Source organism: Caretta caretta, chromosome 3 (genome assembly GCF_965140235.1).
Source record: "Caretta caretta isolate rCarCar2 chromosome 3, rCarCar1.hap1, whole genome shotgun sequence".
NCBI lineage: Eukaryota > Metazoa > Chordata > Testudines > Cheloniidae > Caretta > Caretta caretta.
This window is the reverse complement of record NC_134208.1, coordinates 132,050,633-132,071,812: the sequence shown is the minus strand read 5'-3', so window position 1 is coordinate 132,071,812 and position 21,180 is coordinate 132,050,633. Positions and strand designations below refer to the sequence as shown.

General features: G+C 41.3%; 1 protein-coding gene across 1 annotated transcript in view; it reads left to right on the top strand.

Moving 5' to 3' along the window:
- Positions 1 to 242: 242 nt before the first annotated feature.
- RAB4A (RAB4A, member RAS oncogene family) overlaps positions 243 to 21,180 on the top strand; it is a 31,213-nt gene continuing 10,275 nt past the window's right edge. Inside the window, exons 1-6 of the mRNA XM_048843891.2 lie at positions 243 to 462; positions 7,317 to 7,397; positions 11,813 to 11,927; positions 13,754 to 13,816; positions 17,889 to 18,043; positions 20,432 to 20,527. Coding sequence (XP_048699848.1) covers positions 432 to 462; positions 7,317 to 7,397; positions 11,813 to 11,927; positions 13,754 to 13,816; positions 17,889 to 18,043; positions 20,432 to 20,527 — 541 coding nt within the window. The 5' untranslated portion in view covers positions 243 to 431. The remainder of the gene's footprint in view (positions 463 to 7,316; positions 7,398 to 11,812; positions 11,928 to 13,753; positions 13,817 to 17,888; positions 18,044 to 20,431; positions 20,528 to 21,180) is intronic.

The window sequence follows — 21,180 nt, the reverse complement described above, 5'->3', positions numbered from 1 at the left end:
CGCGCCCAGCCCCTCCCTCTCGCCCTCCGTCACCTGTCCCTTGCGCAGGCAGCCACGCCCACGTCCCCTGCTCAACCCCCAACGGCCTCCGCGGCTCGTTCTTAAGCCACGCACGTGCGCTCTGTTTTGGTGAGAGCCGTTGAGGGTGGGGAGGAGGGCGGAGAAGGGCAGACAATGCGCATGTGTGGAGGAGAGACCACGCCCCGAGAGGTAGGGGGTGAAGAGCTGCGTGCGCACGCATGCGCAGATGTGGCAGTGCGTGCCCGTTCCGAACCAGTTGCTGCTGCTGAGGAAGCTTCTCGGGTTGGGGGGTTTGTAGCGGCGGCCGCTGTTGGGACTCGCCCCCCCCCACCCCGGCCATTTGTACCTGGCGTCCTGAGGCGCCCCCCAGGCCCTCGCTCAGCATCAGCCGAAGGCGCGACGCTTCCAAAATGTCGCAGACAGCAATGTCCGAGACCTATGGTAGGAGCCGGGCCGGGGCTGGCGGGGCGCGGCGCTGCCCGGGCGGCTCTGCGCTTGCGGGGCTCCGGAGGGTTCGCTCCCTGCTCTCCCGTGCGAGGTGCCGGGCCCCCTTGCGGCCGGCCCGCAGGCGATGCCCGCGCTCTGTGCGGCGATTCGGCCCGGTGGGGGGGGCGGGGCAGGGGATGTCAGCGGCTGCCGGTACTGCGGGACGGGTCTGGGAGCACCGGTGGTTATGCGGGAGCTCGGGTGGCTCCGGGGCCATCGACTCCCCGGCCCCAGCGTGTGGGATGCAGCAGGAGCAGTTTCCTCTCTGGGCGCAGCGCTGCGCGGGTCCCTCGGTGCTTTATCATCCCCGGGGGGGGGGGGAGATTTGCATCCTTCTGAATTAGGAAGAGTTGGCCACAGCTGGAGACAGAACAGGAAATTTGATGGACTCATGGCCTGACCCAGTTTGGCAGCGGGTTTTTAGCTCCTATCCTTCAGCCAGACTTTTTCTTTACGTTTGTGAAACAAGCAAACACTAAAATACATTACCTGTGTTGTCAGCTTCCTGGATTTCACCGTGGTCCTTCTCTTTGGTGCTCAGTACAAGCAGCCTACAATTAGAATGCCTAGTTTAATACGTTTTTTCAGTGTTGAGAACTGGTGATTTATTTGACTTGTTGGTGAAATTCAGGCCTTGAATCTTAAGTAGACACTTAATACTGTTGTATTTTAAAGGGATTCAGAAGGAACATCAGAGATCCATTGTTTTAGCAGGAGGTGATTGTTACTTTTGTGACAGTGCTCAGAGATTTTAATTAGGATTAGAGTCTTGTGCTAGATCATGTCTTTCTATAAGTTTGTACGGAGCCTATGTCCAAAATGCTTAAAATCAAAGATAAAATATGTAAGTATAGAAAACCATAGGAGGGAATGGGGAAAGAGGACAAGAGAACAGTGATATCTTGTCTATGTAAGCACGCTACAGGACAAAGTTAAGGCAATCAAAGGGCCTGTGCCCAGCATGGCCATCTTCTTGCCGCTTGGTCTGGCTTACCACTGTAGCTGAGGGTTGTAGTGCTCTCCTCCTGCCCTAGAGAGGGGAAAGGGCAGTTCGTAGTCGTATTGAGCGCATCCTCAACTTAACAGGACATCATTGTAAGGGTAAGTACAATAACACATTTACTTGAGGTTCCTTCTCCTGCATTGGACTTGCCTGTGTTTGACTGCAGTGAAGTCTCAAACAGGTCCTGGCTCATGGCATAGCTTGATCAGAGGTGAAAGTAAGCCGGTACGCCCCGGTATGGCGTACAGACAAGAGCCGGTGCGCCATACCAGGACCGGCTTTCCCAGAGGGCAATTTAAAGCTCTGGGGTAGCGGCGGTGGGGCTGCGGCAGGGATTTAAAGGGCCCCAGAGCTCCGCTGCTGCTACCCCGCCGGGGCCCTTTAAATCCCTGCTTGAGCCCTGCTGCCCGAGCCCTGGGGTAGCAGTGGTGGGGCTCTAGCGGGGATTTAAAGGGCCCCAGAGCTCCAGCCGCTGCTAGTGCCCCAGGGCCCTTTAAATCCCTGCCGGGGCCCTGCTGCCTGAGCCCTGGGGTAGCAGCGGCGGGGCTCTGGCAAGGATTTAAAGGGCCCCAGAGCTCCAGCAGCTGCTACTGCCCTGGGGCCCTTTAAATCCCTGCCTGAGCCCTGCTGCCCAAGCCCTGGGGTAGCGGGAGTGGCGGGGCTCCAGCGGGCATTTAAAGGGCCGGGACGGTAGCAGTGCCTGGAGCCCCAGGGCCCTTTAAATCCCCAATGGAGCCCGGCCACCGCTACCCCAAGGCTCGGGCAGCAGGGCTTAGGCAGGGATTTAAAGGGCTTGGGGCTCTGGTAGCTGTTACCACAGCGGAGCCCCAGGCTCTTTAAAGTTCTGCCAGAGCCCCGGGATAGTGGTGGCAGCTGGGAGCTTCCAGGGCTCCTCAGTGATTTAAAGGGCCTGGGGCTCCGCTGCAGTAGCGGCAGTTGGAGCCCTGGGCCCTTTAAATCGCCTCCAAGCCCTAGGGCTCCCAGCTGCCTCTGCAGCTGGTAGCTCGGGGGTGATTTAAAGGGCTGCGGGCTCCCAGCCGCCACTACCATGCTGACCAGTTTTGTGACTAATGATGGTATTTCTTGTCATCTGAAACTCTCTGTGGTGCATGCCACATAGTTACTTTTTTTCTGAAGATTTGTTTTTAAACCACCTTCTCTGTGTTATGAGGATCTTAACTACAACCAAAGATTAACATTTCTAAACTTTTCTTTTAGCCATAGCAGCAAATTTTTGTGTAATGTCTGAGTGACCTTCTTCTTTCAGTTGCGCTGTCCAGAAAGAATGACAGAATTTAAGACAGAAGCTCCTCTAGGATGACAGCTGAATGGAATGTTGGAACTAAGGTTTCTTTGTCAGTTGTGAAGAAAGAGAAAACAAACCACAAAATGAAGTGACTTGCAAAGTGTTTTTGCTTCCAGTTCTGCTCTGGGAAGAGATGACTGAAAAGACATTCAGGCAATTCAGCAGCAGTAGAAGCACTAAATGTAAATTGCTTTCAGTGCTCTAATACTACATGGAGTGAGCATATAGAAATCAATTTTGTTCCTCACTGAGTTTGAGTAAAGACTGGTGTATGCTGAAATTATAGCTGGACCAAGGGGATGCGTTAAAACCCATTTTCGTAGGGTAGACAGGACTAAAACCATGTTTCTGAATCATGTTAAAGCTTTGGCTGTGTCAGCGCAGGTCAAGGACAGTTCAAAACAGTTAAATCCTGTCTAAATTACAGAATGGAATGGAGTCGTAACGGTCTTCTGACACGATTGTACCTGGAGTGTAGCATGGATCTTTGTGAGAGGAGTTTGCCAAAACAGCAGAGTGAAAAGTACTCTCTTCTCTTTTTACCTGTTGCATAATGTATGGACAAAGGGCATGTGGTGAAATTAAGTCTGTGCACTTTGTGTAAAAAAATTTCCATTTAATAATGTGTGTTCAACTTGTGCAACTCATCCAAAAGACATTATTGTAGCATTTTTACTCCACAGATATGCTCCTAGTGTATACTCTGAAACATATCTATGTTTGTCACTGACAAAAAGTTTGGTTTTGTTCATACTTACTGTAAGATGAAAAGAGCTATGTGGAAATAAGATGGATTCTATGCTGGTGTTCTCAACATACGTTCTAGTAGCAAAATCTTCAATAAAGAGATGTGTGTGTATATATACTTCAATTTACACCTTAACCTCACTGTTGCAGCTCATTTGAATCAGTGTTTGCTAAACGGGCAGTTCAAAAAAAATGTAAAAAATTAAATTGTAAACTAAATTTGATCTGGAGTCGACTGTTTAGATATCAAAAAGTTTGAGGCATGGACTGTCTCCTATTGTGATTATACTGCACAATGGGACCCTAATCCTGATTTGGCCCTCTGTGCTAGTATGATACAAATAATAAGAGACAACCCTGGAATACCAAAATGCCATTTTCACTTTTCAGAGTAGAATTTGAAGGGATACCATCATCTTCAAACTTTCAGACAAATTTTTTAAGTACAACTGTTAGAGTAATTGTAGAGGTTATTTGTAACTGAAAAAGGTTAAAGAGGAAAATATCTTTCATTTTTTTTTTTTTTTTTAGTTTATACACTAAGTGCTATCAAATGCACAGGGTATAGTCAGGTTTCAGAGGGGCAGCCATGTTAGTCTGTATCAGTAAAAACAACGAGGAGTCCTTGTGGCCCCTTAGAGACTAACAGATTTATTTGTATTTGTTTTTGTATAGTCAGGTTCACTGTGTCTGATGTGGCTCTTTCACACAATGTGGTGGTAGGGATTTAACACTCCCCCCCCCCCCTTTTCTTTTAACTACAAAATCTGACAAGGAGCCTTAGCTAAGTGTATTACCTAAGACTACTTGATTTTATATATGGGTTTAAAGTCACTGATATACTTTAAATCTGGGAGACTGTATTGAACCAAACTGATCACAATGAAGATACAACGTTCTTTTGAAAAGCTTGTGTTAATTCTTAAGTGGGGGGAAAAATCTGAATTTAAAAACTTTGTCAGATATCTACAAAGCTGTCAGCTGATGCCATCTTGGGACACTGCGGGATTTTATGATAAATGTCACAATTTGACACAGGCAGTAGTCTTGGAGGCTTTCCAGATGGCCCAGAGAATGAAATCTTCTGAAAAGCATGCATTTTGGTAATACAGAAGTTGGGAGAAGAACTGTAGGCCAAATAAAGGCGCCTAGGAACCAGTGATATACACTGTGTGAAGCCCTACCTTTCAGTCCACTGGGGAAGACGCTATCCAGAATGCCCATCAACTAGAACAAAAAACCCTCCTGTGTAACTGTAAAGGAAGCAAGAATAGCTGGATGGAGGAGTGAAGTTTAACTGGGAGAAGAATTTGGGAACAGAATGTAGTGAGGAAGAGTGATCCTATACCTGTGAGTAAGTCAAACATCTCAAATTAGCAGAAAATATAATGCTTTGATATAATTCTAACGTCATGTGTGGCCCCAAAAAGGCAAAACACAACCATAAAACAGTGACGGTGTACGCTGTCATTGTAGAGATGAATACATTCTGGAGGAAAGTTTTACAGACATAAGAGGGATGGGAACATCCAAGCATCAGTCTTCTGTTCTGTCTTCCCATTTACTCTTCAACAGCAGGATTTTATAAACACTGAGAAATTTATTTGTGGTGGTTTTGCTATTCCTATAAAATGCTTAATGATGCACCGTAACAAAGAATCATTCCCTAAAGCTAACTGATTGATTAACCAAAGTGACTATTACCTGTAGTTTAGTGAGTTGGACTAGTTGTTTCTTGTTACTTTGTCCTTCAAGATTTTCAAACTAGTAGATATCTTTTCGCACCTAGTTTTTAATCATAGATTGGAAGAGAGAACCAAGCTTTCTGCTTTTTCAACTTCAAATCTGTTTTTTACCTTTGAAATAACTAGTCATGGAACTGAACAGTTGAATAAACGGAAATGACAAAAATACTGTCTTGGTACTTGCAGAAAAGGCTAGTTGTCAAAAGCTGACGGCACTTTAGCAGACTCTGTCCTGGTATTTAGCTGGTGCCTTCCACCAGACCAGTGGTTTGACTTTTTTAAAAAAACTTGGTAACAAACATGTACTGATTAATATCTTTTATTAACATAAATGATTTTAATAGGTTATAGTAAATTTAGGTCTCAACACAGGTCATAATTAGGCTTACTTTTAAAAATAAACTTAAGTTCAATTTTTTTAAAAAATATTAATTCAATCCACCCTGAATTAACATGCCAAATTTAATCTTTATTGCCATGTATTGGGAAATTGATATGAGAAAATTTATTAATATCAGACTTAAATGTTGGGGGAAAAAATCTTTCCTTTCCTTGTCATAAGCAAACAGTGAAAGTAGTTCCATAAGGGAAGGGTGAAGCAGGTGTGGGCAGAGCACAAATACTGAACATATAAATGAGCCAAATATAAAGAATTATTCAGTTAACTTCTATTTCTGAATCACTTTTCATGGCACAGAAGTGGCTTAATTTTTAAGGGAGATGTGAAGGCAGTGATCCTGGAATATATAACTTTTTTTTTAAGCCTGTACATATTTTCTGTATCTGAAACAAGTTTTTCTATATATTACAGTAGAATATGGAGTTGTGTAATTAATACACATACCCTTTTAATTTGTTTTCATTAATCCAAGCATAACAGCACAACTCAAGGGTTTTGCACATGGATTGATGATACAAATGCATGACCACACTAACTATCTACAGAACATCAAGCTAAAGGGTGACGAATTTCTGGAGGTGGTAGTGCTCAGTATTGTGTGTTGGGTTTTTTTGTTTTGGGTTGTTTTTTTTTTAAAGTGAAGTATGTCAGTTTAAAAACTGAGTTTCTTAATTTCTTTGTAGTAGGTGTTGTTATAATACTAAACTTATTTATTCCTTACAAATGGCTTATGTATCTTGAATCCAACAGTTTATTGATTTGTAATATGGTTATGCCACAGTTTTTTCCCCTGAACTCTAACAACCACTTTGTGTATCAATATATCTTAAATGGTGTTTTGATTTTGTTCAGCATCATGGTGAATTTTTTTAGTTCTTGATACTACAAATACCAATGCTTCATTTTCTCTTGACTGTCTTAAGGTTGACTTTTTCTGTGTTCTCTTGATGTAAGAACTGTTACATGAAGCAGATCAGTTTTCATGTGTTTAAAATAAATCACCTCTTATGCTCTTAATGGCCAAGAGGCATGGAAATGGTATTACTTCTAAGTAATATCACTTCTACATTTTATGATCGGAATCAATGATAGGAATCAATTCCTAGGACTTTCAGTATGACTTTCATTTTGACTTTACAGAAACATCTTCATGTACAAGAACTGTATTGTAATGTCTGAGCAACTTGAAATGACTTTCAAATAGTGTTTAGGGTTCTCATTGTGAAAAGTGGGGATACTACGAAAAACATCTTTAAAGACCACCTATCTTACTATGCCTTTGTTTTTTTTCTTTAAATTGCCCTTTTAATCCACCTTCTCTGCTTTTTAGTTATCTATCCCTATAGCTCCATAAACGTGGTGCTATAACTCTTTTAACCCCTTTATTGCTACCTTATCTTTATGGCCGTTTTCCTAAGTTTCCTATCTATTCCTCCTCTTTAGAATAACAGCTAGTGGCAGCTGGCTGACTGAAGACTTGTTTTCTCCTTACCCTTATTTACTTGGTCTGTTGACAAGGCAAAAAGCAGATCTTAAAACAGCAGTAAATGTCTCATAGTTGGCTCTCTTCACTTTCATATTTGCACTTCTTTTGTTTTCATTCTTCAGATTTCCTGTTTAAATTCTTGGTTATTGGAAATGCTGGAACTGGCAAGTCCTGTTTGCTTCATCAGTTTATTGAGAAGAAATGTAAGTATTTATGTCTGCACAGTGACGTGTCTGGTGTTTCACTGTACAGTAGTTTTAAAGCTCTGTCCACACTGACATCCATTTTTTGCTAGCCACAACGCTGTTTAAAAGTATTTTGTACTAACAACATTTCTTTAACCAGTGTAGACAGGAATTTCGTCTGGGAACTGTGTTCAAAACCATGTTCTAAAACTGTGCTGTTTTAGAGGGAGATGATCAATACGATGATGCTCAGTAATAATTCTTGTTCACATTGTCCAGGTAAACCATACTAGGGCATGCTAGTAGTGAGTGTTTAAGCAAAGTAAACTAGCATGTTTCTGATGCCAGAGTGGGCTGGGCCAACACTTGTGAGAGTACACCTTTATCTATTCTGTACTTGTTTATATTTGGCAAAAAACTACTTTAATACAGAGTTGACATTGCTTGGTGGCATGTCGTTCCTTTGCAGAACATTGAGTTGATCAAAACTGAGACTTCAGAAAACCAGCAAATGCGGAGTTATGGTTGCCCATGCAACTTTAACTCTTCTTTTCTCTTTCAGCAGTGCTCCCATACACCCCCTTAACACACATACCTTTATTCTGCAAACTCCACAGTTGCAGAGCTCTTCACTTCCTTTTACAGCCCATTCTCTCTCACCCACAGGATTTCATCTAACAGTATTAGAGAACAAAAAAGAACAGGTTGCCTATACCCTCTTCAAGCAATGACTCATTATTCACGTTGGCTATTGGCATTATAAGATTCAGGGAGTTCCAGCTCCTGGCATATACTCTCACACTTAGCCAACTCCTCAGAAAAAAAAGCATACACGTTGCAGGAGCTTGGGGTGCACTGGCAGAACTGGGGGGTGCTATGCCTTCTTCACTTAAGCCTCTAACCTCTCTCACCTCCCCTGCCAACCATCTCCATTTTTCCCCCTCCCTTCATTGCAGCCACAAACCCTCCTCCCTTCCTGGGAAGCCTTCACACGTCTAACTTTTTGTTCCCCTCCAAAATGAAAGTGCCACCCCCGACTGACAGGTCTTGTCTATGCTTAAAATGCTGCAGCAGCACAGCTGCAGCACTTCAGTGAAGGCGCTTCCTACACCAATGGCGTAGGTAATCCACCTCCCTGAGAGGCAGTAGCTAAGTCAACAGGAGAAATGCTTCTGTCGACAGTGCTTTCTACATTTGGAGTAGGTCAGTATAAACTTGCATCATTCAGGGGTGTGGATTTTATATACCTGTTTTTCCTTTTACACACCCTTGAGCAACGTAGTTATACGGACATAAGTTGCTACTGTAGACCAAGGGCATGTCTACACTACAAAATTAAGTCAACTTAATTTATGTCAGCATACAGCCACTGCAGTAATTGCATCATTTGGATGTCTACACTTTGCTCCTTGTGTCAGCAGGCACGTCCTCACCAGGAGCGCTTGTACTGTCAGTTAAACAACAAGGAGTCCAGTGGCACCTTAAAGACTGGCAGATTTATTTGGGCATAAGCTCTCGTGGGTAAAAAACCCACTTCTTCAGATGCATGGAGTGAAAATTACATATATAGGCATAAATATATATTTGCCCTTCTCTTCATATGCGACTATATATTTATGCCTGTATCTGTAATTTTCACTCCATGCATCTGAAGTGGATTTTTTACCCATGAAAGCTTATGCCCAAATAAATCTGCCAGTCTTTAAGGTGCCATCGGACTCCTTGTTGTTTTTGTGGATACAGACTAACATGGCTACTCTGATACTTCGTACTGTCGGTGTGGGATGGCTTCTCAAAGCCAGTAACAGTCCATGTAAGCAATTCAGTGTCTACCTTGGCACTGTGTCAACCTAACTACATCAACACTGACTCTGCGCCTTTCATGGAGGTTGAGTTATTAAGTCGACACAGTGGGGGGCAGATATGTTGGTGGGAGCGAAATTTTAATGTAGACACTTACATAGTTAGGTCAGTGCAAGGCGGCTTATGTCAACCTAACTCTGTAGTGTAGACCCAGACCCAAGCCTCAAATTGCAGCAACCTTCTGCCACTAAGTTCAAAACTCCTTTTGTCTGAAGTGGGGGGTTATGATTGTTAATTGAATGGTGAGTTCACAGCCACCAAGAGGTATGTCTGTGATTCATCCCTTTGTAGTACCTCTCAGTTTAACAGTGCAAGGCAGCAGAATAAACCATTTTGTGGAGTGCTGTAACTTGGGAACCCCTTGGTCAAATGACCGCAAATTTGGATCACTAACACTATTGTGCCCCCACTAGGCACACCAAATTTCAGAGTAATCTGTTTTATTTTTAGAGTACTTATAAGAGACTAGTTTAAAACATATGGATGACAGCAATGGAAACTCTAGCTGTTTTACTGTATTGGCACATGCGCACTATAAAAAATGTTTTTTCTTAAATACTGTTGTCACTAAATGCACTACCTTTGACTCGCATCACATCAGCAGTTTGATCTGTAGCTCTGGGCACAAAAAAACCAAACACCACCCACCTAAAACAATGTTTAAGAAATGGCTCTTTTGGGGGTGGAGGCTTCTATTTCTGGAACTCTGGGCTGAAATGACTCCAAATTTGTGTCATTAATCCTACCTGCTGATGAAAGAGAAATCAGACTAAGACTGCTGATTTTAGAAAACTTAGAAAGGTCCACCTTTAAACAGATGTCATGATTCACCCTTTAACTATAAAGGCACTCCTATGCCACTATAAGGCATGGCAGTGCATAATGCTCTCGAAGCATTTCACAAAGATGGGAAGATTTTATTGCTATTTATCTAGATGGGCAGCTGAGACAGACAGAAGTTTACCGGAGTGTCCTGAGGAAACTCGACTGTCTCCCAATGCCTAGTCTCTTGCTATGACTGATAGATAGGACCTTACCAAATTCATTGCCATGAAAAAAACGTGGCGGATTGTGAAATCTGGTCGTTTGTTTGTTTGTTTTGTTTTTTTACCCTATACTATGCAGATTTCACGGAGGAGACCAGAGTTTCTCAAATTGGGGGTCCTGACACAAAAGGGAGTTACAGGCGGTTTGAAGGTTATTTTAGGGAGGTTGCACTATGGCCACCCTTACTTCTGCGCTGCCTTCAGAGCTAGGCAGCCGGAGAGCGGGGGCTGCTGACTGATGGCCCAGCTCCGCAGGCAGCAGCGCAGAAATAAGGGTGGCAATACTATACCATGCCATCCTTACTTCTGTGCTGCTGCTGCTGCTGGCAGTGACTCTGCCTTCAGAGCTGGGCTCCTGGCCAGCAGCCACTGCTCTCCAGCTGCCTGGCTCTGAAGGCAGCACCACTGCCAGCAACAGAACAGAAGTAAGGGTAGCTGTACTGCAACCACTCTTACAATAACCTTGTGATCACCCCACACAAATCCTTTTGAGTCAGGACCCCTACAATTACAACACTGAAATTTCAGAATTAAATAGCTGAAATCATAAAATTTATTATTTTTAAAATCCTATGACTGTGAAATTGACCAAAATGGACTGTGAATTTGGTAGGGCCCTACTAATAGGCAACCCTGCCTTTCATGTTAGCAGATACTTCGTTGACTCTGGTAGTGGTGCTTAATGTTTTTATTGGTTTATCTTACATTTATCACTTTGGGTCATGCATTCATTGTCATGATATCTAAACAAAAATGAACTGGGATTCTGATACACAGTGTGCCTTATGTACGGTTTGTTAGCTAGTTAATAAACTATTTAACCTCCTGGTTGACCCATGCAACACTCACATGGCCCCGTAGTTATGCACTGGGGCATGTTCCTGTACTTAAGCAGGTGTGAATTGCTGCACATTTTGAAATATGAGCTCCGTATGTATGCACAAGAACAAGCTTATTCGTTTACTTTACAGGAGAAATAGAGCCTCTATATTTGTGGACAAGACTGAGTCCGTTGTGTTCTGCTGTTGTATTGAATTGATCTGTTTTTAAAAAATGTAGAGCCTGAAACATGGTCATACAGAGATTATATTAAAATTACCCTAAAATTGCTAGTGGGTTCAGTATTATGAAGTGGCTGTATTTTAAGAGAATCTTTCCTGCAGTGATATTTTGAATTGGTCAGGATATTCAAAAATTGAGGGGGAAAATGTATTGATGGCACTGGAGATACGTTGGATTATGTACAATTCATCTGGTCTTTTGACAAGCAAGTTGTAACTTTATGGTTACAGTTGAAGAGTTTTGCTCCTTCCTAAAATGGGAGCATATGCTTCACAGAAGTTGATTTATCTAGCATTTACAGTAAGTGGTAGAGATCTATTTTTAATGGCACTTTCACTGTTTATACTCTTACCTTCACAATGAATATATATTGAAATGTTTCTAAGTTATGTAAAAACATCTAATCATAAACCTGAAATGTTTTCAAAATAAGCACTAAATCTGTTTTTCTTTCTATTTTAGTCAAAGATGACTCAAATCATACTATAGGAGTGGAATTTGGTTCCAAGATAATAAATGTAGGGGGTAAATATGTAAAATTACAGATATGGGACACAGCAGGACAAGAGAGATTCAGGTATCTTTTTCATTTACTTTACTAAAGAATATTTAATACTAAATTGGAGGTGTAGATATTATGGACCAAATTCAGCCCTGGTGTAAATGGGTGCAGTTAATGTCTGAGTCATTGGAGTTGTATCTGCTTATGTCATGGCTATGTTATGTCAGTGCTCGGTTCCACTGAGTCAGATTCTCAGCTTGTGTAAACTGGTGTAGCTCCATGGACTTCCTCAGTTGATGCAAGTCAGCATCATTCTACTGTTCAAGCCTTCTGTTTTTCATATAGTGAAACACCACTCATGCGGTTGGTTGTGTAGTGTAAGTTTATATAATGGTTAAGGTATGTAAATAGAGTAATACATGCCTTAAGTTTGCTTACCAAATTCAAATATCATGTTATCACATTTTGAGTACTCAGATTTGTGTGGGAAACTTCTGGCTGGAACAAGGAAGTGCCAAGAAACTATATGCCAATCAAAATATACAAGAAAATAAATCACAATATCGATGTAGTCTTTTACAAAAATAGTCCTAGTACATTTGTCAAATACATTCATAGTCTGCCAAATACACTTCTAGAGAAACTGGTCTATGTCCCAGACATGTTGGTATAGGTACAATATATTGTTAAAGGTACATTGGTGTTTTGGTTTTGATAAGTGAAGGTCATTGCCTCTCTCCACTCCCTTAAATGATTCAGACGGCTATTTATTATCTGGTATATTCCAGGATCCCAGTTAAAATGTAGATACTGAAGGTTTTGATACAAATATTTGAATTGACCTCTATCTAAAAGTACTCAACGATACGTTATGTCTACTTCAATATTCTTTAACTGAACAGTTGATCAAAACTCCAATTAGAAATTATCTTTAGTTGCTTAAAGCTAAACTACAACTGACCTACACTGGGTGACTCTCTTTATCTGGGTTTATCTGGTGAAGTTGCAAATTTTTAAAAAAATATCATGTCTGAAACACGATGTACTTTCATTGCAGTGTAGACATACCCAGGGTTAGTGGAACTCAAGTTAGCAGACCCTGGGTTAGTTAACCTAGGATTTGAGCATCTTTAGGAATTGTTGAACCCTAAGTCCCAACCTGGGGTACCAGTGTCTATGAATTATGAGGGCCCAAGTCCAAACACCCATATCCCAGATTTTTTAGCACCTCCCAAAATGTTGCCATTCTAGTCTGTTGTGGTGCAGCGTGGGAGAACTTCACTGTTCACGAAATTTGACAGAAGACAAAGTAATAGGGTTTGAACCTTGGGTTCTGGCTTGACTGTAGGGTCCTGGGTCCACGCCCCGGGTTAGTGCTATTTGTTTGTAAATGGCCGAGGGGGCTAGGCTTGAGCCAGAGTTCAGAACCTGGGCTAATATTGCAGACAGGGTAGATATACCCAGTAAGAGCCTCTTAGGAAAACCTCCACTGGAGGTCACAAAAGACAGACCAAATAATAGGAGAAATGAATTTCAAAGCTGAAGACTCCTGAGAATGTCCTGCTGTTGGGCAAACCAGAGGACTGTTCATGCACCTCGGATGATCACAATTGCCCTGGAATGAGTGGATACAATCTCTCATGTAGCCAGGACCCAGAGAGTTTGGAACTCCTAGGTCAAACGCACAGTTCAAACTCTGCCTGGAAGTCACTTGGTAACCAGTGCAGATTGCAAAACATTGGTGGAAGGTGCTTCCTCCAGGAAATACTGCTTAATTAGTTGCTTCAGTTTCTGAATTGTTTGAAAGCGTAGCCCCATATGGAACACATAATGGTAACCCAGACTTGAGATGACAAAGGCATTATGGGAGCATAATTTTGCAACTTAAAATTCCCTTTCAGGTCTGTAACAAGAAGTTACTACAGAGGTGCAGCGGGTGCTTTGCTTGTCTATGACATTACCAGGTAATAAAAATTAACCATTTCTGGCTTTTTCTTTTTTACTTAATAGTATCTAGTGTCAAATGAATTATAGACTTAATAATTCAAAATGTTTTTCTTTAAAATCAGTACTTAGGGGCTTATCAGTTGGACGCGACAGAGGAGGAGAGAGACGTGGTTTGTTGTTCAGTTACAGGATGCTTTAATGTGGTGTGGTTGTGAAAAAAGGCAAATGTGTTCCTAAGGTATATCAGGCAAGGCATTTCCAGTAGAGAGAGAAGTATTAATGCCATTGTACAAGGCATTGCTAATAGGAATACTGTGTACAATTCTGGTGAATGAATTCAGCTGGAATGAATAAAATGAATTCAGCTGGAATTGGTGTAGAGAAGATCTAGTAGGATGATCAGGGTCTAAACAGTGAAGTTCCACTCTGATCTAAAACAGCATTAATATAAGGTAGAAACAGAATAACAATCTGACACTAGTTTACCAAGCCCAGGGTGTCACAAGTGAAGAGCAGAATTTAGCCTCTTTACTGAGGAAGCAAATTCTTTTCTGGAAACCTGACTTATCTGTGTGCTGGTATGGCGGTTCCCCTCTTGCTCTCTGGAGAAAGTGAGGTGGTTAGCTGGATCCCCCCAGATTTGGGAGGTACAGCTCTAGATGTAGTACTAGAATTACTTCTGTTCATGGTTCTGCCTTAATTTTTTATTGTAGGGTTCACTGAGCTTTCTTAGCTGGTAGTGAAACCCAGTTCTCAACAATGGTTAATCAGATAGCTATGTTAACTTTTAGATGCACTGATTTTTTAGGATCAACTGTCTTCTCCCCTCTGACATTTTATAACCAAATTCTTGTGGAACACCAGTCTGATCAGAGTGTAACTGACTTATATAAATCCTTAAAAATTCTTTAGAGGTGGTGTTCTTGCTTAATATGGCAATAGGTGCTGTTAAAAAAAAAAAAATAGCTATTCAATGTTTAGCTAGAGGAATTTTGTATTACCACAAACATGAGAATATATACAGAACGTTTCATAGTTATGTCATTATACTTCACTAGCAGTTTACTGGTGTACACATGAGTTCATCAAAAAAACTACTAGTCTAAAGCTCTTGTGCTAAACTTCATTCCAAAGTGAGCTCTTATTGCTAATTTCTAAACCCCACTGAAAACTTCCACAAAAATAAATACCGATATGATTGTAGTGTACAAGACCACTAGGTTACTCAAAGCAGTAACTTGGTTGTGTGCAAGACATGAACGAATTAGAATGGAACAAGCTACACCACTTTTATTTCACCAGCAATACCCACAAGCAAGGGTATACTGCTAAACACCCATCATTTAAGCAAGCACCATACCCTGACAGGTGATATGAAATAGAGCCTAGAATGAACTATTGGCAAGATTATTGTATACCTCCCTGGGCTAGATGGCCCTCGTGTTATCCTTCTGGGCATGACCCTGACACTCAGCAGTCTCACTATATGAAGAAACTAAGGGAGATCTCTTATTGGCTCCAAAGATCCGGGATCTGTCAGCTTCTAGAGAGAAGGACCAGTCTCCAGTTATTATTCCAGATAAGCTTTCAGCACTACCAGAGTATATCAAGAGATCTCTCCAGAGCTGGAGGACATGGCATTAGCATTGCCTTTCAGAGGATACAGTCTTGTTTTAAAAATTAATAGGAAGAATTGCAACAACTCTTAAAATTCCTCCTGTGGCAGTGGAAAAATTCTACAGCCTAAATTTGATATCCTTGGTTCTAAGAAGGTGACTACATTGCTGCTATTGAATGAGCTTTTAGAGCCAGCCAAAAACATACGGTCCAAGCCTGCATCAATACAGGCTGTGTCCAAGTAGGGAGATAAACTATTATTAGGTTCCTTAAGAAAACTTTATTTTCACATTCACGCTAGTTGGGGCTGCAGTTCAAAGCTCAAAGGCCCATCAAGTTGACTTTACACCAGCAGACAGAAGGAAAGATGATAAATTTAACTGGCAGAAAAATCTTCTTGTTGGCAATACTTGGCATCGGAGTATCCAATTACCAAGAATACAATGGCAAGGTACTAGTTGCATCTTTAGGAAAAGATGGTGATATTTAAAGATCTCTTCCAGAAGATTAGAGAAAGCTGGTTAATGCATTGATATCAGAGGAACAGTTAATGGCAAAACACTGATTGCAGCATTCGATTCCTCTGATGCATTTGGAAGAGCAGTAGCCTCAGCAGTTTCTTAAACATCACACTTTGCTCAGTCTGTCTTCAGAGACAAAAGTAAAAGTAAAGAACCTCCTGTTTGAAGTGTGATAGCTTATTCTCCACTAAAACGAAGGATACTAGGCCTACTGCTATGTCCTTGGGAGTATACCAACCTCCCAATGGAAACCTGAGGTAAGTCTTTAGGTAACAGACAAAAAATATCCATTTTCATCTAGTTCCTCCTGTTTTAATCAAAGGTTACAATACCAACATCAACGGGTACTCCTTGATAAGCTACCAGTAAAAGATCAGGAAGACTCAATGACTTTTTCTGGGTCAGACCTGAGGCCACAGACTTGATCTGAGGATCAAGAACGATGAACCAATATGGAACCATATCTCCCTCCTCTCCCCCCATAGCCTCATTTGGATACCACCTATATAATTTTCAAAATGTTGTGTCTGGTTATCCCAGTCCAAAGTGGGCATTTGGAAATGATACAAAGTGGATGTGTGAGCCAATTCAAATCCTTCACCCCCTCCTTCCCTATTCACATAGCGAGAGGTAGATTTATATTTTTTAAAACCACCCTACCAAAACAAGACATTCCACTTCACATGCTTTCCCCCCAGGGACAGGATGAGAGAATAAACATGTGACAGGTATGTAGTCACATTGTTTAATGCACTACCAGAAAGCACTCAGATACTATGGTGATGAGCGTAGTATAAGAATCTATATACAATAGATTATTCAGGAGTCCCTCTTATTTATGAAAGCCTGCTATGAACAGAGGCGCTCTCTCCCTTTCTTTTGGAGATGAGGGCCATAGAAGAAGTGCCAAAGGAGTTCAGAGGAAGAGGTTTTTACTCAAGATATTTACTGATCCCAGAGAGAGATCTATGATCTATATTGAACCTCAGGAAAGTTTATATTCTGGATGTTAACCCTAGCATCTATTATACCTTCCCTTGCCCTTCAAGATTGGTTTGGAGCGCTCCATCTCAAGGATGCATGTTTCAAATGCACAGAAAATATCTTCATTTTGTAGTGAGGAGGAAGAACCATTTCCAGTACCACATTCTCTCATGTGGTGTGTTTACTGTCCCCAAGTGCCTGTCTGCAGTTGGCAGTGCATTTAGAGTGGAGATTCATGCATACCTGTCCTTAAACAATTGGCTAATCAAAGCATCCTCAAAATTAAGCCTTTCCAAGGCTATTTCCACACAACCGGCCTGCCTTCTTGGCAGACTAAGACTCATGATAAAAGAGACTGTCACTTTTGCTTTCCACTCAAAGGATCCTCTTCATAGGAGTGATTCTGAAGACTCTGGTAGGAACAGCCTTTCTGCCAAAGGACACATTTTTAAAAATTTGTCTTCAGCTATAAACTTCCCCTCTTCCTTGGAGTTCTAACTGAATTCTTCAGAGGGCAGTAGAAGGAAGTGAGGTGGCCAGAACATCATGCCCCCTTTTATAATCTCTGACTCAATGTTGAGGAACAGTGAAAAGAAGAGTAGGAGGATGTGAGTGCTCCAACAAGTTCTATCAAAAGAATTCACTTATCAGAGCTGCACCATTGACCTATCTCATGAGTGTGAATATTCAGTCTATCGCAAAACTCTGGTGACAGTAAATAACCTCTTGTTATGCTCTTCATATGTAGATCTCAACATGCTTTACAAAGGAGATCAATTTTATCCCCGTTTTCAAAATGGGGAAACTGAGGTGAAGTGATTTTGTCCAAGGTCACCCAACATGCCAGTGACCAGAGACAGGAATAGAACCCTGATCTCTTGAGTTCTATCCTTTAGGCCACTCTGGTCCAGAAGTTTATAGAAATATTTGTAATTGTATATTATTGAACTGTTTTTGTGTTACGCAGCCGAGAAACCTACAACGCACTTACTAATTGGTTGACAGATGCAAGGATGTTAGCAAGTCAAAATATTGTGATCATACTGTGTGGGAACAAAAAGGATCTCGATGCAGATCGTGAAGTTACTTTTTTAGAAGCATCCAGGTTTGCACAAGAAAATGGTAGGTAGTCTGTCTAATCTGGTATTGAAGATGTATTTTTTTACTTGAAATTATTCAGCTTTTGTGTCTAAGGAACTAACGTTTGCCCACTTACAAACCTTGTTAAAATCCTAATACTATTGTCAGTGTAATGCCCCTTCCCTTTAATCTAGTATTAAATACAGAGGGCTTCGCTGAAGTAAAGGGGAAGGAGGGAGGAAATTTCATTCCCTGAGGATCCCATCATGTAGTTTCCTGAGAGAGTCAGTGAACAGAACTCTCTTCCCTGACAACAGAAAAGGCCAAAAAGATGGCCCACAAAGCCCCCTTGTTCCCAGGAATCCATGGGAGGCTAGAACCATCCATGTAAGGGCTGTGTGCCTCAGGTGCTTCATCCCCTACTTCCTGTTCCCTAATAGCACAGCTGCATTGAAACCACACTATCAAGGATTCCACCTACACATAACTACTCTCCGGGTCCTCTTAAAGGAGGGTTTCTAACCACAGAGAAGATCCACTGAGAAAATAATATGGCAGAAATACAGGCAACGCAGCTCCAGGCTATATCTTCGTAGGGCTGGGGAGAGAATGATGAATGGGATCTTCTAGCTCCCACTCATTTCCCCCTGTGAGGATCCCTCTCCTATGGAGATCCTTTTGCAGGTTCTTGGGGTAGGATGGTGCACAAAGGCAGCTTCCATGTGGGAGGGGTGAGATCCAGGCGTGGAGGTTCCCCTCCCTGCATGGATCTGAAAGAGCATTACCTGGGCAAAAATATGAAAGTTATAGGCCAGCTGATTCTTTTCTGCAATTTAAGGAGAGAAAGGGAAGGAAGACGGAACAGTGTTCTTTTAAAAAAAACAAAAACAAAAAAACACACCAAGACCTGGTCTCAAAAATCCAATCTTAATTGTTTTTCAGTCTCCTACATGATTTTGCTATGATCCAAAAATTGCAGGCAGTGCAACATTATGTGAGGATCTGAGTGTGGGGAGTGACTTCAAACGTTGTTTCTCACAAAGAGGAAAACAGTTGTGTAACTTGCTCTGTTAACTGGTGATAACATATAGTACAGTACTTGCTTTAAGCCACTGTGGAGCAGCATTGATTAACCTTGTAAAGGGAAGTTAAGCTTTGAAATGTAACATGAATGGTAGGCAGGCAGGCAGGCAGGCAACATCTCCTAAGAAAATCAGGACGGACAAGGCAACCCAGCAAATCCTATAAAGTGACAGTCCTTTAGCCGCTGGAACAAATCAAGTTGGTATTGTCTAGCCAAAATGCAAATATGCCCTTGGTTTGGATAGTGGGTGAAGGTATCTTGGGCTACGGCTGAGAAGAATGGTGGGGTTTCCCTGCTATTCCCCTTCCACCTTTAAAACAAATCTTTCCTAAGTAGACCTTTTATTGAGGGATGGATTTTCTGAATAGCTTTCTCTCTCAATCTTAAAATTAGAATTTTATAACTGAAAGGTGAGGAGAGGGTATTCCCAGGTAAAGTTCACTTCAGAGGACTGGATAAAGATGCAGTAAACTTCCAAATAACTGTATTGCTATCATATTTGAGATAAAGTGGTAAGCTGAATTTTCATCCAAGAACTAGCTCATGGTGCCATAGAGACAATATGCAGTCTTTTGTAGTCTAGAACAGCATTTTTAATTTGTGTATGATCAAATATCTATTTGGTGAATGTAATGTTGTGTTGACCTATTTGGGAAATATTAGCCACCGATTTAATCTCCCTTCCATTAGAGATTTTAAAAATTGCTCAAAATAAGTGTATTTTAGGTTTGGCTTGGAGCAGCTTCATAGTTTGGTGCTCACATCACCGTTTCCTCTCTGGCACCATGCTTGCAGCTTTTAGGGCATTTTTTAAAATATTCACTGGAAAACACTTGTGCTGAATAACAGCATGGTGAGTTAAAGGAACATAGAACACAATCAATGAAAGAGTCCATATCTGTATTACTAAAACCTCTTGATAAATCTAATGTGTTACCATAAATGCTGGCTGATTTTTATCCTCCACTTGCTTTGAACAGTAAAACTAGATGGGCCTGTGCAGTTGGCTTCATTTTCCGGTTCCCATGCACAAGCAGAATGCTGTTCCATTTGAGTTTGCAGCACTTGAGGGAGAATGTTTAAATCTCAAACCAAAACAATTTTTCAATTGCATATAATCATGAATATGTCAATATTCAGTATGTTCTAAGACTTCTACCTTCAGAACCTAATTTTTTTTTTTGTATGGGAGGGAGGCTAAACTGCTTCAGAGTCTCACTTAAAAATAGCTTCTGTTTAAAAGACATTCTTACTGTTCTGACAAACTTTTTCTTGTTTCAAGTACAGTAAAGAGTATTTCAAAGTTTTAATGACCTGAGATTTTATTTTTCTGGCATTAAATGCAGAGCTGATGTTTTTGGAAACAAGTGCACTAACCGGGGAGAATGTTGAAGAGGCCTTTGTACAGTGTGCAAGAAAAATACTTAATAAAATTGAATCAGGTAAATTGAAATAAAGATTGATTGTTAGAATGTATTTTCACTTCTTGTCCCACAGTGAAAACTACAGAATCTCACAGCTTTGGAATTTCCTTATAGTAAAAGTTTAGTCACAGTGCATCAGTAAATCTATGAAACAGATTACACGTATGAATAGATTAAATGTGTACATTCTTTTGTTGTAGAAAAATGTCCCTTTCTGTTTATCCACCTCTTACCTCCCCATATATGTTAACAGGAATGAACATTAAATTTAATTGCATTCATCAAAAGGAGACTGTACCTCCATAGAGTTTCTTAATGTTAGACTTAATATTCAGCTTTTTGGTTGCAGGCTGCATGCTCTGTGGCCTTGTTTGTCTTCACAAGAACAGAGCCTCTGAATTAGGAAGACTTAAGTTTTAGCAGCTTTCTATGCTGCATCACTATCAGAGCAGATATGACTCTTCAGATCACTTTTGCGCCTGCTTTTATATAGGTAGGGAATAATAATATCAAGGTGATTAAATAGATCATATACTTACATATGAGACCTTGCCTTGCTATAGAAGTGCTCTGATTGACCTGAATGGCTTCTGGCTGAGGTCAGCTTATTCATTTTTATTTTTGCAGGCTCCAGAATACACAAGGTGCCTCATAGTACAAGTGAGACTTGA